Here is a 20028-nt window from a genome sequence, read left to right on the forward strand (position 1 = left end):
AGAAACCATGACTCATGGGGATGTTTCTATCAGTAGTGAATTCCTTTTAATTGCCTAGATTTTCACTGTATGGATATACCACAATTTATTTGTTCATTCACTTAACCATTATCGTGTGAGTTATTGGCAGTTTTTAAAAATACATACATAAACACATATTTTTGGTGTGTGAACACATAATTTATCTTGGTAAAGTATCTGAATGGGAAACTATGGGTCGGTATGTTAGGTGTATGCTTAATTTTTAACATTGTACATATTGTGCACTCTAATCAGCCAGGTATATGAATTCTAGTTGCTCCACATATTCACCGAAATTTAGTGTCGTTATAGTCAATAGAAGATATATACTTGGATCTGAGTCTGAATTCTCTGTTATTTTTGTGTTTACTTACCATATTGTCTTTATTACTGTGGCCTTATAGTAGATCTTGAAATTAGATATTATGAGCACCCAACTCCAGATTTTTGTTTTTCTTTTTAAACACTTTTTTTGGGCTATTTTAGGTCCTTCATAATTTGGATGGATATTGCATTGAATCTATAGACTAAATTGGAGAGAATTGACATTCTAACAAATTGAGTTCTCTGATTCATGAAAATAAAGCATTTCAACATTTACTTAGGTCTTTAATTTTACCCTGCAATGTTTTATATTTTTACTTGTGTAGATCTGACTTTATATTGTTAAATGTATTCCTTCATTTTCTTCATATTTCTAGATGTTATTGCAAACTGTATTTTTATATTCCCATTTCAAATGTATACTACTGAAAAAAAAGCAATACCAGAGATTTTTGTATATTAATCTTTTATCTTGTGACTTTACTTATTTATTTTTTAAATACATGAAAGCGGAATGCACTACAATTCTTATTACATATATAGAGCACAGTTTTTCATATCTTTGTATATAAAGTATGTTCACACCAATTCATGTCTTTTTTTTGCATTACAGTTCTTATTACATATATATACCACAATTTTTCAGATCTCTGTTTGTATATAAAGTAGGTTGACACCCAATTCGTGTCTTCCTTGCTAATCCCCTGTCTCCTCCCTTTCCCTCCTCCTCTATTCCCTATCTAGAATTCATCTCTTCCTCCTATGTTCACCCTCCCTACCCCACTATGAGTCACCCTCCTTATATCAGAGAAAATATTCGACATTTGTTTTGGGGGGATTGGCTTACTTTACTTGACATTATCTTCTCTAACGCCATCCATTTACCTGAAAATAATTTTACCTGAGAATAAATGATTTTATTCTCTTTTATTGCTGAGTAAAATTCCATTGTGTATATATCCCACATTTTTTATCCATTCAATCACTGAAGGGCATGTAGGTTTAACTTGAAGCTTTAATATTCACATTTATTAATTCTCCAAAACTTCTTAAGAGCTTCAACATATTGGAGTATGTCATCTTTAAATAATTTTATTTCTTTATTTACTAACTATAAGTTTTTAATTTCAGTTTCTTGCTTTATTGAATTGGCTAAGAATTTCATTATAATGTTGAATAGAAATAGAGTAGATATTCTTGCCTTGATCCCTATCTTGCAGGAATAGTATCAAGACTTTTATGAGTAAGTTTGAAGTTAGTGCCAGGTTTTAATTGTACATTTTATTTGTCAGTTTGGGGAAGATCTCTTTTGCTCCTAGTTTGTTCAGTTTTAAATCAATTGAAGTTGATTTGTGTCAACTGCCTTTTATGCCCTTATGCATAATGATCAGTGGGGAGCTTGGGTTATGTCTCAGTGGCAGAGTTGCTTACCTAGTGTGTGTGAGGTTTAATCCTCAGCACCACATAAAAAATAAATATATAAATAAGCTAATAAAGCATATTGTTATCCATCAACAACTAAAAAATGTTTAGAAAATGTTTCATGGGCCCTGGACTGGTGGCCCACACCTGTAATCCCAGTGTCTTGGAGGCTGAGGAATGAGGATTGCAAGTTCAAAGCCAGCCTCAGCAACTCAGCGAGGCCCTAAGCAACTCAGTGAGACCCTGTCTCTAAATAAAATACAAAACAGGGCCGGGGATGTGGTTTAGTGGTTGAGTGTCCCTGAGTTCAATCCCCAGTCCACCCCCAAAATTGATCCATACCTTTGCCCCTTTAATTCTGGTAACACAGTGAATTACATTGATTGATCTCCTAATGATAAATAACCTGTGTTTCTAAGATAAAAATTACCAATTTGTTGCATATATTACCTTCCCTACACATTGCTGGATTTGATTTTTACACTATTTTGTTAATAATTTTTGCATGTTGTTCATAAGGATATTTCTGTGCAGATTTATTTTCTTGTATAGTCTTTGGTGTCAGGATAATCCTGGACTTATAAAATGAATTGGGAAGTATCCCATTCTCAATTTTCTAGAGAATTTTATGTAGGATTGGTATTATTCCTTTCCTAAATATTTGATAGACTATAACAGTAAAGCCATCTGGATTTGGATCTGGAGATTTCTGTGAAGGAAGATTTGTAACTATGGGTTCTATTTACTTGATATATTTAGAAATATGCAGTCATTCTACTTATTTTTGAGTTGGTTTGGACAATTTTTATCTTTTAAAAGATTTTTTCATTTTATCAGTTTTGCTAATTGGTATTTAGGTATTTTATTTTGTTCTATTCAGGTTAAAATTAAAATTAAATTTTAATTATATCTCTGTTCATCCTAGGTCAGGCAAACAAAAGTTCTCTAATACAGTCTTGGAAAGTGTGTGAATTAATCTAAAGTCTTTAGAACATAGTTTGGTACCATAAAAAAGTAATATATCTTCAAGAAATCTACAGCAAGAGAGTCCAAATATAAACAATTATTTACATATTTATTAATGTCTGAGAAATATTTATAACATACTTCATAATAAAAATGGAAATGACAAAATTGACCACAGAGGTCTAGCTAAGGAAGAATAAAGCATGCACACAGTGGAATATTCTGGGAAAAAAGAGTGAGGCAATACAGGTTCACACGGAAAGGGATCTTGATTTGTTAGTACATGACAAAGAAAAGGTTGCAAAACAGATTTGCAGAGCATTCTTTTAAAAAGACAATGGAGATCCAAGCTTAGAAATTTCCTCTAAAATTAGGTAGCAAACTGGTTGATTTGGGGCATTTTAAGGATTTGGGAAGAAAGATTATTCCTGATTTACACCCTAATGTACCAAGTGACATTCTCAGATTTAACAAGCATACTCACAAGGAAAATCAAAACCCATATAAATATGTCCTAGCCCTCACTTTTCCATCTTCTCCAGCACCAAGCAGATTTCTGAGTTACATTTTGTTGATTCTTCCGGGTTGTGAATAGAGCTGCCTGCAGAAGCTTCCCTCTGCCCTCCCCATCTTGAAGGGGCCCAGCTGGTAATCAGAAGCTGCCACAGAAAGAAGTCGCTGGGAGAACCTTGGGCGCAGGCACACAGCTGTGCGCATGCCCAAGAGTGAAAACCTGAGCCCTTCCAGAGGGGAGTGGAGCTTGACTCAGGGGCCAAGCACTCTGTAGGGTCCAGGGTACCAAGAGCAGCAGCCTGCAGAGAATGAATGGCTGCGTGGGGGATTTGGGGTGAAGTTAAGGCTGTGACCAAAACCAATATTCAGGGCCTCAGGGAAGTTGGTGCATGGATGAGAGGCCAGCTGTGATGCCTCCTATGGAAGGAAGGAGCTGATTTGGGTTCTGAGGAGCTGAAAATCCTGGGAGTGGCCTGGGATGAAAAGCATAGTCTTTTGGAAAGCTCCACTTGAGGCCTTTGGGGAGGTGGCCTTGGATGAAGAAGTCCCTGATGGGTAGGATTTCAGGGTTTTCCACTCCACAAAAACTTTCCAAACTTCTAAAATTTAATTGGTCAAAATAGAAATGACTAAAAGTGTTTTCTGCTCTCCCCAGGCTGATTGCTTAGGGAGTCCCTGAACCTGGGCTAATTAAGAGGAGGGAGCTCAGTGGCTCAGTCCTCTTGGGAAGAGGAGAGAGACAAGGAGAGGGAGACCCTCAGCTCTGCACAGCACTGTTATTCCTGGGCTTCTTCTTGAGCCCCTGCATGAGGACCACTTCCTTCTTCACAGGAGTGGAGACAGCTGCAGCTCAGGAACTCAGCACCAGTGGGGTCAGGAGTGTGCAAAGCCTCTGTGTAGAGGTGAGTGCCTTCTCAAGGGTCCCCCTCTGTGAAGGGGACAGTAGGAGGGAGCTGGTGGCAGGTTCAGAGCCTGGCTGCCTTACAAAACCAGGTACCTGGAGCCTGAGGATTGGGCTAGGGGAGCAGCAGAGTGGACAGTCTCAGATCCAAGTCCTCCTGCTGGGCAGAGAGCACCCTAGTGCTGCACAGGCACAGCACAGCTTCCTGACATTAGAGAGCTTCCTGGTTAGGACAGGCATTTTTTAAACCATGTATCATACATCACCACCTAGGAAATATTTTCAGCATTCCTTATGTGGCTCAAGAACTTTATGCGTGAGTGCCCACCCCCCCTCCAAACACAAATACATGTTTGTGTGTTTTTTGGCATCAGGGACTGAACCCAAGGGCACTTAATCAATGAGCCACATCCACATCCCTTTTTAAATTTTTCTTTTGAGACAGTGTCTCACTAGGTTTCTTACACCTTGCTAAATTGCTGAGGCTGGCTTTAAACCTGTGATCCTCATTCCACTACACCCTGTTTACATGTATGTGTGTGTGTGTGTGTGTGTGTGTAAATATCTATAAATTTTCTGTGGCAGTTTTAGAATATAGGTTTTTTTTTTTTCAAAAGAAAAGAACTTTATTTTCAGAATCACGCACGCCAAACAAAAAAGCTCCTCACCAAAAACCTTCAGAGCCCAACTGCCACCACCGGCTTCCCACAAGCCTCTCAACCTCCCCCTCTCCTCCTGCTCTTGAGGCCGATTGGCTGGGTCGCATGGGCGGAGCCAAAAAAAGTCCCCCAATGAGCAGCTCCGTAGTCTGAAAGGGCGGGGAAACAGCCCAATGAGCATCACCGCAGAGGAGCCAATCAGCTAGAAGTTGCTGGGGCCGCTGTGAGCCAATCATCAGCTGGCAGCTGGAAGTTTGCTGGGGCCCCTTCAGCTGTGGCTCTCAACATCTCCCCCTCTCTGTTTAAACAACAAGCATGTGGCTTAGGGACCATGCCTGCCTTAGGTTGTCCAATAGTACATATGGTCCTTACCCGTTATCTTAGGTTGGTACCACTGCAATTGGATCTTACCCGTCACTGACTACCAGTCCAGTATACAGCCACACCTGTGGATAGGTCTTTGTACCAGCGGGGGAAAGGGGGGTGTGAGGTTCTTTGCCTCACTTCTGTTGGCCCCCAAATTTTAGCTGAACGATCATGACAAGCAGAAGGGAGGAAGATACACCAAGCCAATTGATGGCTCCTTTTGAAAAAATTGTACCACCGATGACATCATCAGCAAAAATACCCCAACACTACCACAAGTCGCTGAACCAACAGATAGTTCACAATGCATACAGGTGAGTTCACAATGCATACAAGTGATACATAGTCCAGGCAAGTTCTGCAAGCAGTTCAGTGATGGCTATTGCAGAAGCTGTAGATTGGTTTTATCTTTGTCTTCACTGGCACTGGGATGAAGATAGGAATTCTGGCAATAATGGCTAAAGAAAAAATTATGTAACATTCCAGAAGGTACTAAAAGAAAACAATTTTCTTAACAATTTACATTATCTTGAAGAGAATTGTTAAATATAATGAAAAGGAAAGGTGAAAGTACACAAACAGATCTGTTAACATCCTTTTTTGTTCACATATTAAAACAATCCTCAACAGTTGTTTACCCAATTTAAATTAAACCATTTAAATCATGTGAAAAAATATTTGGATCCATTTTTTCATGGGCGCTCATCATATATGATATATGGACATACATACATACAAACATACAACATAAAACACAAGTGTGCACACAACACATAACATAATAGTAAAGGCCTTATAACTTTTTTTCAGGTGAAATCTCCATTGTAATGTTTAAAAACTCTATAGTCAAAAAATAGAACTGATCAGCAAGACATTAATCTAGGTCTGTATGAGCTCAAAAAACAAAATAGAATTCATGATGTGAGAAAGGGCAATAATAAAATAGATATTGAAAAAAGCATCCTGATTCTGTAAGGGTAGCCAAACTAGAGTTCTGGATATCAGCTGTTATGGATTTGAGCCAAATTATCTTCTTTTTGGTCTGTAGAAATCGCTTTAGTTAATCTCTCTGGAATCCAAATCGGCTGCTGTTCTCCCATTTTTGGCTTCTCTGGTGACCTGGCGTCCTCTGGAGGAACCTCTGGGCACCCGAGATCTCCGGGAACACTGGCAGCTGCAGAGTCACCTGGGTGCCTGGAGCATGAGTAGCCCAGTCAGTCTAGAATATAGGTTTTTAAGGTGTCCTTACCCACATAGAATTTATTACTGAACATAATAGATGAAAAATACATAAAATAAAATTTCCTATACCCTTCTTGGCTTCATTTTTTTCTATATAGCATGATCAATATACTAGTTTAGTATGTGTTGTGCTTCCGTTTCTTCTGTGTGTCATTTGTTCATTATCTCTTCCTTGACTATAATAAATTCCAAAGGACAGGCCTTTTCTTTTGTTCTGTTCATGACTCCATTGTTTTTAATTAAATGAAGAGTGAATAAACAATTAGACATATAAAGTCAGGCATCAGAAATTTCTATGAAAAAAGTAAAGTCCAAAAATATCGAGCATGCTTTTCTGTTTTGAGTAGGGAGACTGGAAAAGTCCTTGAAGAGGTGATAAGTGAGAGGCAGGTTCCCAGCATCCCAGCATCTTCTGGTCCAGCGCTGTCCTTTCTGATCCAGGTACTCTTCCTCCCAGGACTTCCCAGGAAAAACAGAGTTAGAGAAGCTGGGTCAACTTTCAGCAATTATCCCACACCCCAGGGTTCTCAGGTGGAGATCGGGCCACTCTGAGGTGTGAAGGTTTTAAAGTCTGGGAACAGTAAGGAAGTGGGTCCTAGTGGCCCACAGTGTGTCTCCATGTGGCCATTACTGTCCAGGGCCAGGGCTCAGAGTCTACTCCTGATCATCATCTGGAATGCCTGGGTGTCCTCTAGGGCAGTTAACTGGGAGGGAATTGGGCAATTCCAGAACCAGAGTGGCCTGATTAATGCAGCCTTAAAACGGGTAGCTATAATGCACCTATTAGAAAAACTTAAGAGAAAGGAAAACCAATAGATAGAGAAAGGGGATCATGGGAGGAAAGAAGGGAGCAAATGTGGAATTTCTGGGGATTCAAATACAGTCAATTTTACTATATTCATTTATGAATATTTTACACTGAACCCCACTATATGTATAACTATAGAATACTAAAAATTAAATATATAAAATTAAAAACACAGTGGCCTATTTAAAAGATCTGAGGCTCCTTCACCTCGACAACAGGCATATTTATTGCAGAGAAGAATAAGGGAGGTTTTCTTCACCCCAGTAGGCATCTCCACCATTCAAGAGAGTGAGCACTGTAAAAAGGGAGTCTCACTCACAGACTCGATGCTTCCATAGTGAGCTCTGGCTGGGTGCAGAGAACAGTGGTGGGCATGTCTCCTGGTCCTCAGGTGGGAAATAGTTTTTCATCCTGATCTTCCTTCTCTCTTGAGAGCAGGACCACCGGGAGCAATGCTCTCTCTTTATTTTGCTCTCCAGGTTTCTCAAGAAGCAGAAGCGAGAACCCAGTGATGGACAACCACTCCAGCGCCACCGAATTCTGCCTCCGAGGCTTTCCTGGGTCCCAAGATCAGCGCAGCACTCTTTTTGCTCTCTTCTTTTTCTTCTACTTGGTGACACTAATGGGAAACATGGTCATCATCACGATCCTCTGTGTTGACAGACGTCTCCAGTCCCCCATGTATTTCTTCCTCTTCTACTTGGTGACACTAATGGGAAACATGGTCATCATCACGATCGTCTGTGTTGACCGACATCTCCAGTCCCCCATGTATTTCTTCCTAGTCCACCTCTCTGTCCTGGAGATCCTAGTCACAACCATAGTCGTCCCTGTGATGCTTTGGGGATTGCTGCTCCCTGGGACGCAGACAATATCTCTGACTGGATGTGTTGTCCAACTCTTCCTGTACCTTGCCGTGGGGACCACAGAGTTCACACTGCTTGGAGCGATGGCTGTGGACCGTTACGTGGCTGTGTGTGACCCTTTGAGGTACAACATCATCATGACCAGCCGCACCTGCAACTCTGTGGTAATTGTGTCTTGGCTCTTTGGGTTCCTTTCTGAAATCTGGCCAGTTTATGCCACATTCCAGTTTAGTTTCTGCAAATCAAATCTCCTAGATCATTTTTACTGTGACAGAGGACAATTGCTCAAATTGTCCTGTGATGATACTCTTTTCACGGAGTTTATTCTTTTTCTGATGGCTGTTTTCATCATCATTGGTTCTTTGACCCCTACAATTGTCTCCTACAGCTACATCATCTCCACCATCCTCAAGATCCCCTCGGCCTCAGGCCGGAGGAAAGCCTTCTCCACCTGTGCCTCCCACTTCACTTTCGTCGTGATTGGCTATGGCAGCTGCTTGTTCCTCTATGTGAAACCCAAGCAAACGCAGGCGGCTGAGTACAACAGGGTAGCATCACTGCTGGTGTCTGTGGTGACCCCTTTCCTGAACCCTTTCATCTTCACTCTCCGCAATGACAAAGTCAAAGAGGCTCTTGGGGATGGAGTGAAACGCTGCTGTCATCTCCTCAAAGATTAGCCCTTCTCCAAGTCAGTGGTAGGTGGTACCTGCTCTGTGTGGATTATTTAGTATCCTAAGAAATCCTAACTCCTCTCTGCCACATTGTGTGTACAATTTCTTGGCATAATTCTTGTGCCAAGATAGTTAATAAGTATACAAATACAAATTCTAGTCTCTGCCCATTAAAATCTCATAATCTTGATATCTGCCCATGTCTACTGTTGAATTCAAAGAAGCATGTTCCTGGGATATGGGAGGAACTAGAGAAAGGAAATCAGCAACTTATAATCACTTTGTTAAAATGTATTTCCTGGGGGAAGAGAGGAAGTGGGAGAGAGGTATGTGTGAGTGGTGCCATCACCAGATTGCAGAGGAGAGATGCTCACTTTGGTCCTCATAACCATTGCAAATTGTTTCCCTGTACCTTTGTGTGATGTTTTAATGATATGCATATGATATGACCATATACATTTGAAATATCCCTAGGCTTTCTTTGTGTGGTTATGGCTTGATGCTATTGCTACTACAAAGTAGCATCGTTTACATCTTAGCATAGAACCACTCTGGAATGGAGATGGGGTGTGGAATATTCTCCATTTGGCAACTCTTGCTCATGTTCAGAAGAAGAAAGTATTTGGCGATAGGTGCAGGGGAAACATTCCTTTTTCTAAACTTCAGAGTCTGCATATATTTCTCTTTGTGGCAGGCAAAGAAACAAGGGCAAATAAGAATTAAATGACTAATTTTAGAAAGAGCATCTTGTGTTTTACAGATGCATAAATCATCCATGTCTATTGAGACTTCTTCTATACCCAGCCTGCAAACTTCATAATGTTCTTGTTTTTGTCTCTCCCAAGTCCAGCAGTTTCAGTAGAGTGCCATACATGTTATCTTTGGCACATTTTTTTTTTAAATGTGAGGTTACTTTTTTTTTAAAGAGAGAGAGAGAAAGGTTTTTTTAATATTTATTTTTTAGTTTTTGGTGGACAACATCTTTATTTTATTTTTTTATGTGGTGCTGAGGATGGAACCCAGCACCCCGCACATGCCAGGCGAGCACGCTACTGCTTGAGCCACATCCCCAGCCCATGAGGTCACTTTTTTGATTCCCAAATTCCTAGCAATTCAAGGACTTGACTTTTGGCAATGCACACGTGGAAATTTTGTATAATGTTGGAAAAAGAGTTACAAGGAAGGAGTTTACCAGAATGTATGCAATCAATAGATTCTGCCAGTCCTAAGTGGCGGAAGAAATTGAGCTGCCCAGTAGTGAGTGAAGGGCTATTACAGTTCCAAAGAATACTGTGGGAGCTGTCTCATCTTGTCTAGTGAGGGTGACCAAACCATCAGATATTACCAGGTAATTTGCACTGCAGAAACACAACAGACAAGGTGGTGAGTGCATCCTTAAATCCCGCCAACCTGTGCTTTGGGAGCTGACCCATGAGCCCAGGGAGGCTGCACTGGTTGGAGAAAGGACTTCTGGTTTCCAGGCCAGTTTAGGAAGATATGTTCTCATCAGAAGAAACACCTTTTTTTTTTCTAATTTATTAATCCAGAGAAGAAGCCTCTAATAGATGAGAAAATAGAGGCTCAAAGAGGTGAAGTAACTTGCCCACATTGACTTAGCCATCAATTCTATTGCAGCCCTGTCTATAACTCTGGAGTACTAATTGTTAACATGGATGCTGGAGAATAAGAGTTTTTGTCCATTTCTGATGGGGATAAAAATGAAGGGTCTCAGTAATAAGAAATCCTAATAAGCAGCAATAGTGTGTATCCTCTGGTCTACATACTGGTGGTGGGTGCTAATGAGCCCACAAAAGGAAGTCCTCGGCCTCAGGCCGTGTTTATTACTTTTTCTTTGGACTCAGTTTCTGACAGTTTTTATCCCTCTTCTGAAATCTCTCTCTCTTTGTGCATATGGTCCACCTTTCCATGACATCATTTAACACCTTTGTCCTTATAATGCTTTTTGATAAGTATTTTAGGAGTTTGAATCGTTTATTGATCATTCACTGTATTCTTAGTGGGTGCCCTAGGGCTTACCTGATCAGAATTCACTTAGTATTCATACTTAACAACACCAGGGAGAAGAAACAGTGCTCCTGCATGCCTGGATTCCCCCTGCCTCTCTCTTGGGTTATCATTGGGGCATATGTTTTATTCATTTAGTTACAATCTCAAAAATACATTCTTAAACTTATTATTTGTGATTTTTAAAGAATTTGGGAGAAGAAAAAAAGAGCAGGTGTCTGTTTCTAACATTTGTTATTTTAACCTTATTTACATTTTCTGGTTCTTTTCATTTGTTCCCCAGATTCAAGTTACCCTTGGGGATCATCTCTTTATTTCAAAACAGTTTTGTTACCTACCTATCTTCAGACTGGAACTTCCCTACACTCTGTTTCAAGTAAAGTCAGTTTCCTCATAACTTTTTCTTTAATGATTGGACCCTCCCACTGGAAAAAAAACAGTGGAGTCCTATCTCTGGCACTGGAGGTGGGGACAGTTGTGCCACCCTCCCTTAGTAACAGTTCACCTTAGTTGCAAGGTGTTAGGCAGGGGGTGGCTTTTGAGCTTCTGACTGTAGCATTGGAGGCGGAACCTGCACCCTGTGGGTGAGCAGGACTGGGGCCTACCTTCCCACTGTGCCGCTTCTGAATGAAGAGTGAACAAAGGAGGGCCTGTGGCCTCCTGGAATCAGCTTCGGCAACACGTGGGGGAAGAGAGGGATGAGAGAGGCTGGCCATCTGCTGCTCTGGGAAGATACCACAGCTCTCAGCGAGGGCTGCGGGGAGAAGTCAGAGTCCTAGCAGCACCTGCCTGCGTGCATTTCCATCACGCTGAGCTGTGAGGAGGCAGGAAGAGAGAGGGGTCGTGGCCCTCACACCAGACTCCCACGTTCTTACCCAGCTTTAGTACATTTTGAAAGGACACTCGCAAAGTCCACACCAAGTCCAAGGACCACACCACACACCGGAATCCCACTTGAGAGATTTATTGTCAGAGCATGGAGCAAACTGACGAGGCTGTCCCTCAAAGGAGAGCAGCAGTGTGTCGCACCGACAGAGCAGCTTTAGAGCCTGCAAGAGGAAGTTCACAAGCAGGCGTTAGGGGTTATGTCATGGCCTGGGGTGGGGTCAACCCTTTAGCAGGCACACGTTCTTAAGGGAGGCCAAGCAGCATTGCCTCAGGATCTCTAGAAAAAATGGCTCCTAAGTCAAAACCTCCGAGTCTTAGATAAAATGGCTCCCAACCCAAAATGATGGCTGTAATGCCAATATTGATCTGATGCCAATAGATTTTCTTACATAAATGCTTTTTCCAATTGCTGCTTGCAGTTAGCATAATTTCAAGACTATAAATGTGTTTTTTTCCTTAAATTATAATTTTCAACAAGTATCCTTGTTTAATGGCCAGGCAATCTGCAGGCTCTTAATCAAAGTTGTTTAAAAGTCACTAAGAGTTTAAATATCTGGATCAGTGCTGCATTTGGTTTATTGCTCCTCTTTTCTTGAAAATGGATTTTGTTTCCTCCTCCTTCCCCTCCCCCTCCTCCTTCATCCTCTTCCTCCTCCCCCACCACTGCTCATTCTTCCTCTCATTCTTCTTCCTCCTCCTCCTCTTCGTCTTCTTTCTTCTCCCTTCTCTCCTGCTCACCTTCTCCCTCCCCTCCCCCTCCCCATCCCACTGCCCTCCTCATCTTCCCTCCTCCTTCCCTCCTCCTTCTCCTCCTCCCCCTCCTCCTCCTCCTCCTCCACCTTCTTCTTCTTCTTCTTCCTCCTCCTCTTCATTCATGATATTTTGAAAATTAAATCTCAGATGTTGTAGGTGGAACAGTCAGTGTCTGCGGTAGATAGTATTTACTCCTGGAAATGATACTTTTTATCTAGTCCAGATGTGTGAGGGCTTCAGTTAATCTGGTCAGGAAGTTGAGCTAGGTTAGGGTATTTGGTTGTCCTTAGTGAACCACATACTGCAAATTCCTTTAGTCCTGCTGCGATTGTCTTTGGGTCTAGAGTATTCAAACTAGATATATAAATTGGGCTTAACATAAAAATAAAAACCACCTTAACATTCACTATGTATGAGGTGTCCTAAAGTATTTACAGTGTTATTGCAGGTGACCTTGATGTTGATCATTCCTTGGTCTCGCCAGATAGATATTTGTAGGAGGAATAATTCCCCAATTCTTCCATCTTTATTTCTACTCTGCTGAAACAGCCTGGTCTTGGTGAAACAACTTGTTCACTGATTTTTCTTCTGAATATATTTCCTATTATTCTCAAGCCAATGAATATGCACAGTTCAAAAATGTTTTGAACAGTTTTACACAAAATCTCCCATGTGTACAAATTTTCTCTTAATTTACCTAGACTTAAGGCAATTTCTGTCATGAGGTTAGCACTAGCTACTGTTCTTAGAGAACTGATCAGTTTTGAACCTGTTTTCTCTTTTTCACCACCACAAATTATTTGGGCAGGGTTTTTTTTTTTTTTTTAGAATTAGAAGGCAAAAAGGATAAAAAAAATTTTCTTTTAACTTTCACTTTCACCTCCTATTCACTTCTTAAGAATAAGTTGTTAAGCAGTGCTGAAAACTTCAAGAGCTGTTCTAATTTTATAAAGATTAACCAGGGCTTTAGCCCTACACCTGTAAGCAGCTCAATAATGTATTTATAGCATCTTTGAAATTTTCCTCATGTTGGCTCTTCGGTCTAGTTACTAAAGCCAACTCCATTTGTAGACTCAACTACACTCACATTGGATATCAGAATGGGTGTCTTCTCTTAAATGACTTTTTTGGAAATTGTAGGTTTGGGGCATTATGTAAGACAGAAGAGTCACCAGCTAATCCGGTGCCCCCTGCTCACCATCCCCTCTTTCAGGCCATTGTCCCCATCCTGCAGCTGCTCACACCCTCACCTTCTTCAGAGAATTGCCCTTAACTGGACGGGAATCTCCTTGGGTGGGAGGCTTATATTCTATCCCTACCCAAGCAAAGCCCACCGCCTAAGACAGAATGATTGACCGACAGATCCAAATGTCATTCAACTTGACTTTTCGCATGTCCAAGTGTATGAAGTGATTCTTTCCTTAAAAGTCCCATGGGGGATGATCCCCCAGTTCTTTGATCCTTAATTCTACTTTCCTGAGACGCTCTGGCCTTCAACTAGGACAACAGTTTGGGTTAGCTTTTCCCCCTTGCCTTATGCTGCTTCTCTCACTCTCCTTTTCCAGAGCGTGCTCCTATGATAAATCATTTCCACAAGAAGCTCTGTCTCAGGCACTGTCTCTGGAGCACACAATCCAAGTCAGTTGATACTAGAAGTGGTCCTGAAAGCAGAGGAACTGGAGATGGATCCAGATTCCCCAGCAGAGATCAGTGAACATCCCATCCCTGGAAGTGCTGACGGGCTCTAGAAAGGTTATGTGATGGAGCAAGTGCAATGATTCAGATCCTTTTCCTTTGTTGAGACTAGTATTTGAGAGGGTCAAGGAAAATTCGAACTCTAAGGCCTACGGAACTTAGTAGCTGTTGCTAAGTAGCTGTGCCATTTCTGGAGAGAAAAGGTAGGCTCAGTTCTATTGATGACAATATACGAGAACTAGAGGTTGTTTTACTCTGTTTTCTGTTGCTTTAACAAAAAGCAGAGGCTAGGAATTTTATCAAGATAGGAGGTTTATTTAGCTTCTAGTTCTAGAGGTTCAAGAGCATGGCACCAGCATTTGCTTGACTCTGGTGGGGGCTTCATGGTGGCTGGCATCAAAATGGTGGAAGTATGTGTAGAAGAGGTCACATGGCAAGACAGAAAGCAAAATAGAGGACCAAGACAGCCATTATGACTTGCTTTGAAACAACCCATTTTCAAGAGAAGTAACGCACTTCAAGAAACCTGTGTCAATCCCTTCTGAGGGTGGTGTCTGTGACCTAATTGCCCCTAGGCTTGGTAAAAGATTTCTGGGTTGATACTGTTGGGAACCTTGAACACACAAATTCTTCTACACCCTCTTGGCCTGAGATGTGGCCTACTCTCCTTTTGGACAAGTAAGTCCTTTGGACCTACTTTAGAAATATTCAGAGAACTCAAATATGGTAGCTACCATGTAAGTTAGGTTTGTCTTCCTTGGAATCTGCCTCCATCCCTTCTCCTTCCACCAGTTTTATAGAGTTAGATCTCAACATAAACTGTGGCAGAGCTGAGGCTGCCGACAGAACGATGTTATAGACCAAAGCTCCTAGGAGCACTGCCCGGCCAGCATTAGCAGGTGCTGGGAAAGTGGGGAATCCAGAGGGCAGTGGATCGAGAGAGTGGTTGAAATATAAAGCTGGATAAGGGAGAATGTGTTGAGATGGAACCACTTCTCCATCACGCAGAATTTAGCACTTTGGCTGGAGCCTAGAAAACGAATTGAATGTATGCTATTGCTGATTCATGGAAATTTGGAAAAAATAACAGCTTTCATTAAAGTAAGTGGAGATGCCAGAAATTGCCTTGGGAGACTATGAAAGAAAGGATGGAAAGGCTTAGAAAAGTGGAAATGCAGTAATTGGTCTACTGTTAGAAGAACCTACTCGCTGATCATAGCCTCAGACGCCTGGACAACACCCTTTCTAGTAAAGTGATTTTTTAAATGTGCAGTACCTAGATCAGCTATTGTGAATTCAGCTGATATAAACATGAATGTGGCCGAGTCACTGCAGTGTGCTGATTTTCAATTCCCCTATAAGGGGGGAAAGGGAAGAATAGATATTCTGTAGATTAGACAAAGAGAAATGAAAGGAAGGGTGGGGGAGAGTAAAAAGGAAAGATAGTGGAATGAATCAATAATTTTCCTGTGTACTTACATGAATACGCCATAGTGAATCCCACCATCATGTGCATCCATAAGAATGGGGTCTTAACTAGAATAAGATATATTCCATACTTGTAGAATTATATCAAAATGAATTCTACTATGATGTACAACTAAAAAGAAAAAAATGAAATCTTATTCACTCAATAAAAAAGTGCATTACAGAAGATATCAGCTGAGATGCTCATGTTAAGAGCTGCTGTTACAGAACAAAGGTTCTTAGCAGCAAGAGGACACAGGTAACCACAACAGCAGAGGCCATGTGGCTGCACTTGGGTTTGATGTAAAGCAAACACACTTGCCATCCTGGGCAGGAAGGTTGAAGTGGAAGATAGGAGTTTGAACCACATGGTCTTTGGCATGGTTGATAGGACATGGTGATCATGGGGTAAGATATATGGCGACCCACAAGAGAATGGCTCAATATGCCTAATCAAAGACATCAAGAATAAATGAGAAGAAGGCTAAAGCAATCATCCCAGCGGAAAGATGTGATCCTTTGCCTGGTTTCCAAATTTGGGCCAGTTGTCAGATCCAGGATCTTTCACACAAAAAGGAAGCCAAAGTACCAGAAGTTAGACTCTCTGATGATACAAATAGATCCAGTGTCAATTTCAGAGTCTGTCCCTGCAAAGCCAACAATTATCTTTGTGAATAGCCATTCTTGAAGAAAAGGGAATACCCAGATATTCCAAGGGCTGCAGGGTATAAGAGAATGTGAATTGAGGTTAATAGCAAGGGACAAATAGCCCCATGGATGCCCTTCATTAGGGAGCATGTGGGAGTGAGCTTAATAGAGTAGTGCTGATCTAGAACCACCTTGCTCTAGTTCCATGGAATCCTCTCTTTTCTGCTTTTTTCCCCTCTCTTTTCTTTTATCTCTTCTCTACTCCTTTCTCTCTTCTCTCCCCGCCCAACCTTCATGTTCCCAATTCCTGTCTCTGTTTCTCTTTCTCTGACTCTCCCCACCCATCCCTCTGTAACACACACACCCAACACTCTGCATCAGGCACTATATCAGGCACCGCAAGAGGCACTGATAATTCAGAATTCCCTGACCCAACAACAGCTTAGTGCAGTGAGGGAGAGGAATAGGTTCATGAACAGCTGACTTAATGAAGGGTCCCTAGAGGTCTGTATGGGGTGGATATGGCAGCACAGAGGCAGACCATCCAGCTAGACAGGAGCAGGGGAAATGAAGGAGAGGTTCTCAGACTCAGTGATGTTTGACTTCATGTTAGAAAGAGAAGTACGTGTAATCAGGCAGAAAAAGGAGACTCCCTATGCTCTTATGCTCACTTTCAACTGGGACTTGGCTTTCTTCAAGGTTCATCTCTTAGCATGTATTTATTTGTAGTCATGGCAAGTAGACATTTTACAGAAGACTCAGCTGGCGTTAAACCAACCATGAGAATGTTCTGAAAGCTATCATGAGAATGTTCTGAAAGCTATCTCATAGGCAGGAACTTTCCCCTCAGGAGTTTGGATTTCAAAGGATTTCTAATTGGCTTCTACCAGGTTATTCTATTTCCCGAGGCCCCCAGAACACTCTGAAATTTGAACAGAGAGCATCTCTGGTAGAAGGAGCTGTACATGCAGAAGAGTAGCTTTCCAAGTGGCCCGAATTCTTTACCTTGCATCTAATTTTACCCCTGGAAGATGGTTAATAGGAAAACATGGAATTTGTAGCCAGCTTAGTCTCCAGTTCTGCTCTGTCAGTTCTGAGTCATGTGACCTGACATTCAACCTCTCTGAGTCTTTACAGGGTCCACTTCTTATCTGTGTACAGCGATATAAATTGGTTCATCTCTGGTGAATGGATGGGTTATATTTATAATTCTTTTCCTTGAATTGAAATAAATGCAGAATGTGTTGGTGTAGATTTGAATAGGAAACTGAAAAGATGAGGAAGGTAGAGAGAGACCAATGAATAGGCGTCTAGACAACGTAAGACCATGAAACATGCAGAGGGAGAGATGGAGGAAGGCTTGGTGGCCAGGTAGAGAAAAAAATACAGGCAGTTCCTGGCTGGTGACATTTTTATTTTTATTTTTATTTTAGCTGATGATTTTCAGTCTTATGGTGGTATAAAAATAATGCACATTCCAAAGAAATCATACTTCAAATTTTGAATTTTGACCTTTTCCCAGGCTAGCAATATGTGTTCGAGACTCTTGTGATGCTGGGCAATGGCCGTGAGCAGCTCCCAGTTAGATGTGCAATAATGAGAGTACATGACGGGTACCCTACAGTGCCCTGCTCTCAGCTCATCCTGGATACTGTGTGTTTGCATCCCACGAGGTCTACAAAATGCCCATCTGTGTGTGTACATAAGATAGTCAGCACTCTATTATAAAACTAGGCATTGTGTTAGATGGTTTCGATGTTCAGTGGGTTAGATGTACTAAATGCATTTTGAATTTGTGATATTTGCAACTTAGGATGGTTTTATGAGACATAATCCCATTGTAAAGTCTGGGAGCATCCACACTTGGTATTAGGAAGGACAGGTCAATTTAAAACACAACTACAGAAGACCCAGTGGAGTGAGGGAAGAATCACAGAGGCAGTGGGTGCCCGGGAATGAAGGGCAGAGTCTGGGGGAATAGGGAGAGCTCCTGTGTACAAAGTCCAGGGACATCAGCTCAGCTGATTGACCACAGGATGGAAAGCTGAGGTTCAACAGGGAAGGATGGAAGTGCCTATAAATGCCACAGACATGGCTAAGCTGTCTAAGAATGAAACTTGGAATGTCATGTTCAACATATTGCATACATTGTTTCTAAATACAATGACCCAAGGTTATTGTCTTCTTTTTACAGGTGAAGAGTATGAAATAAGAAACACCTGGACAGAAGTTGCATTTCACCCCAGGCCTGGCTGATGCCAACACACTGCCTTGGTGCTTCCCAACCATGGCTGTTGTAGGACGCTCAGGAGCATGAGATCGCCAAGTATTGCCAACATGCCGACTCCGTAAAGCAAGCTAAGTTTAAATGTATGTACGTAGTTCATGCTCAGATCAATGAAATACCCACCATGGGGAAATACTGCTGATTTTTTTCATTTTTCTATTGTATGAATTTTCTTATTGAAGAATAGCAAAATAATCCAGTTTGTGACTTTGGTGTTAAGTGTGTGTTGGGGTGGGATTGTTGGGTTCTAAGAATGTGTTGAAGGAGTTTGGTAGGAACTGCTTGCTGCTTTTCCTTGACCAGCCCAGGTGGTATATAATCTGCATAAAAATAGCATGCACCCCCAAAGATCTCAACAGTGTGCAAAAAGGCACTGTGCACTTTATGTGGGTGTGTGTATATGTGGGGCATAGACAGAATGGAGGAGAGGTGGATGGCTGAGCCTATTACACTGCAATCTGAATAGAGCCAGCCTCCCATGTCTTTGGACGCTGCCAACTTCAGTAATATGAAAAAAACTCTTGTTGGAGATAGTTTCTCTAATTACTATGTTTACCTCCTTTTCTCAAGTTAATTGATGTTAATGATCAATTATCCTCATGGCCCACCCTCCAAAGGAAGAACCTGAGCAGGCAGAGGCCACGTTGCCAACTCTGCCGCCAGTGCCTCATCAGAGGTGTGTATCTACCCCCACCTAGTGACCACTGTAGGTAATGTGGGGGAAGCTTGAAGGCTGCCATCAGGAAGTGTGTTTCAGGCATGATGTCAGAGGGAAAGGGACATTTCCAGAGGTGAGGGGAGTGGACAACAAAAAGTTAGAAAATATTGGGTACAAAATTTTAAAAATCTGAAAATAGGAGGCAATTCAGAAGCCAATCAAATGTTCAGAAAATGCTTGAGATCTATGAACAGAGAAACTCATTTCCTGGGAAGAATAACAATTATTTCCGTGGACAGAAAAATTTATTTGTATTTATTTACTTACTTTGCAGTGCTGGGGATTGAACCCAGGGCCTTGCATGTGGTAGATAAGCACTCTACCACTGAGCCTCATCCCTGTCCTGAATTGTTTGAAGGTCATGAGTGTGATCTCCAGTACCCCCCCAACACACACACACACACACACACACACACACACACACACACATCTGAACAGGACTCAGCACTTATTGAATCCCTCCAGAAGGGCTGAGGAGGAGGCAGGGCAAAATTTGGTGAAACAGTTAGGGTCAGAAAAAAAACATGTTCCCAGGTACGCATTTAACGGATCTATTGCAAGCACAATATTGTATTGTAGGTGTTGTAGGGGATGGGATGACATGAAACTGTTTTTACCAACTACCTTGAATGCTTCTCATAATAGCCTCAGTCTGTGGAACACACGCCCTATAGTAGGTCTGCCATAGGGACTATACCTACCACATTATCAGCACGGACAATGTTGTACCGTTAGGTACCATCAGCTCTCCACATCCATGTGTTCCACACTGTGAATTCCACATCTGT

General features: G+C 41.7%; 1 protein-coding gene across 1 annotated transcript; it reads left to right on the top strand.

Annotated features, from left to right (window-relative positions):
- The first annotated feature begins 7733 nt into the window (after positions 1 to 7733).
- Positions 7734 to 8765, top strand: Or9a2 (olfactory receptor family 9 subfamily A member 2). Its single transcript, XM_077796676.1, has 2 exons — positions 7734 to 7853; positions 7944 to 8765. The coding sequence occupies exons 1-2, from the start codon at positions 7734 to 7736 to the stop codon at positions 8763 to 8765; spliced, it is 942 nt and encodes a 313-aa protein (XP_077652802.1).
- Positions 8766 to 20028: the final 11263 nt, after the last annotated feature.

The sequence above is a fragment of the Urocitellus parryii genome, chromosome 3 (assembly GCF_045843805.1).
Source record: "Urocitellus parryii isolate mUroPar1 chromosome 3, mUroPar1.hap1, whole genome shotgun sequence".
Classification (NCBI taxonomy): Eukaryota; Metazoa; Chordata; class Mammalia; order Rodentia; family Sciuridae; genus Urocitellus; species Urocitellus parryii.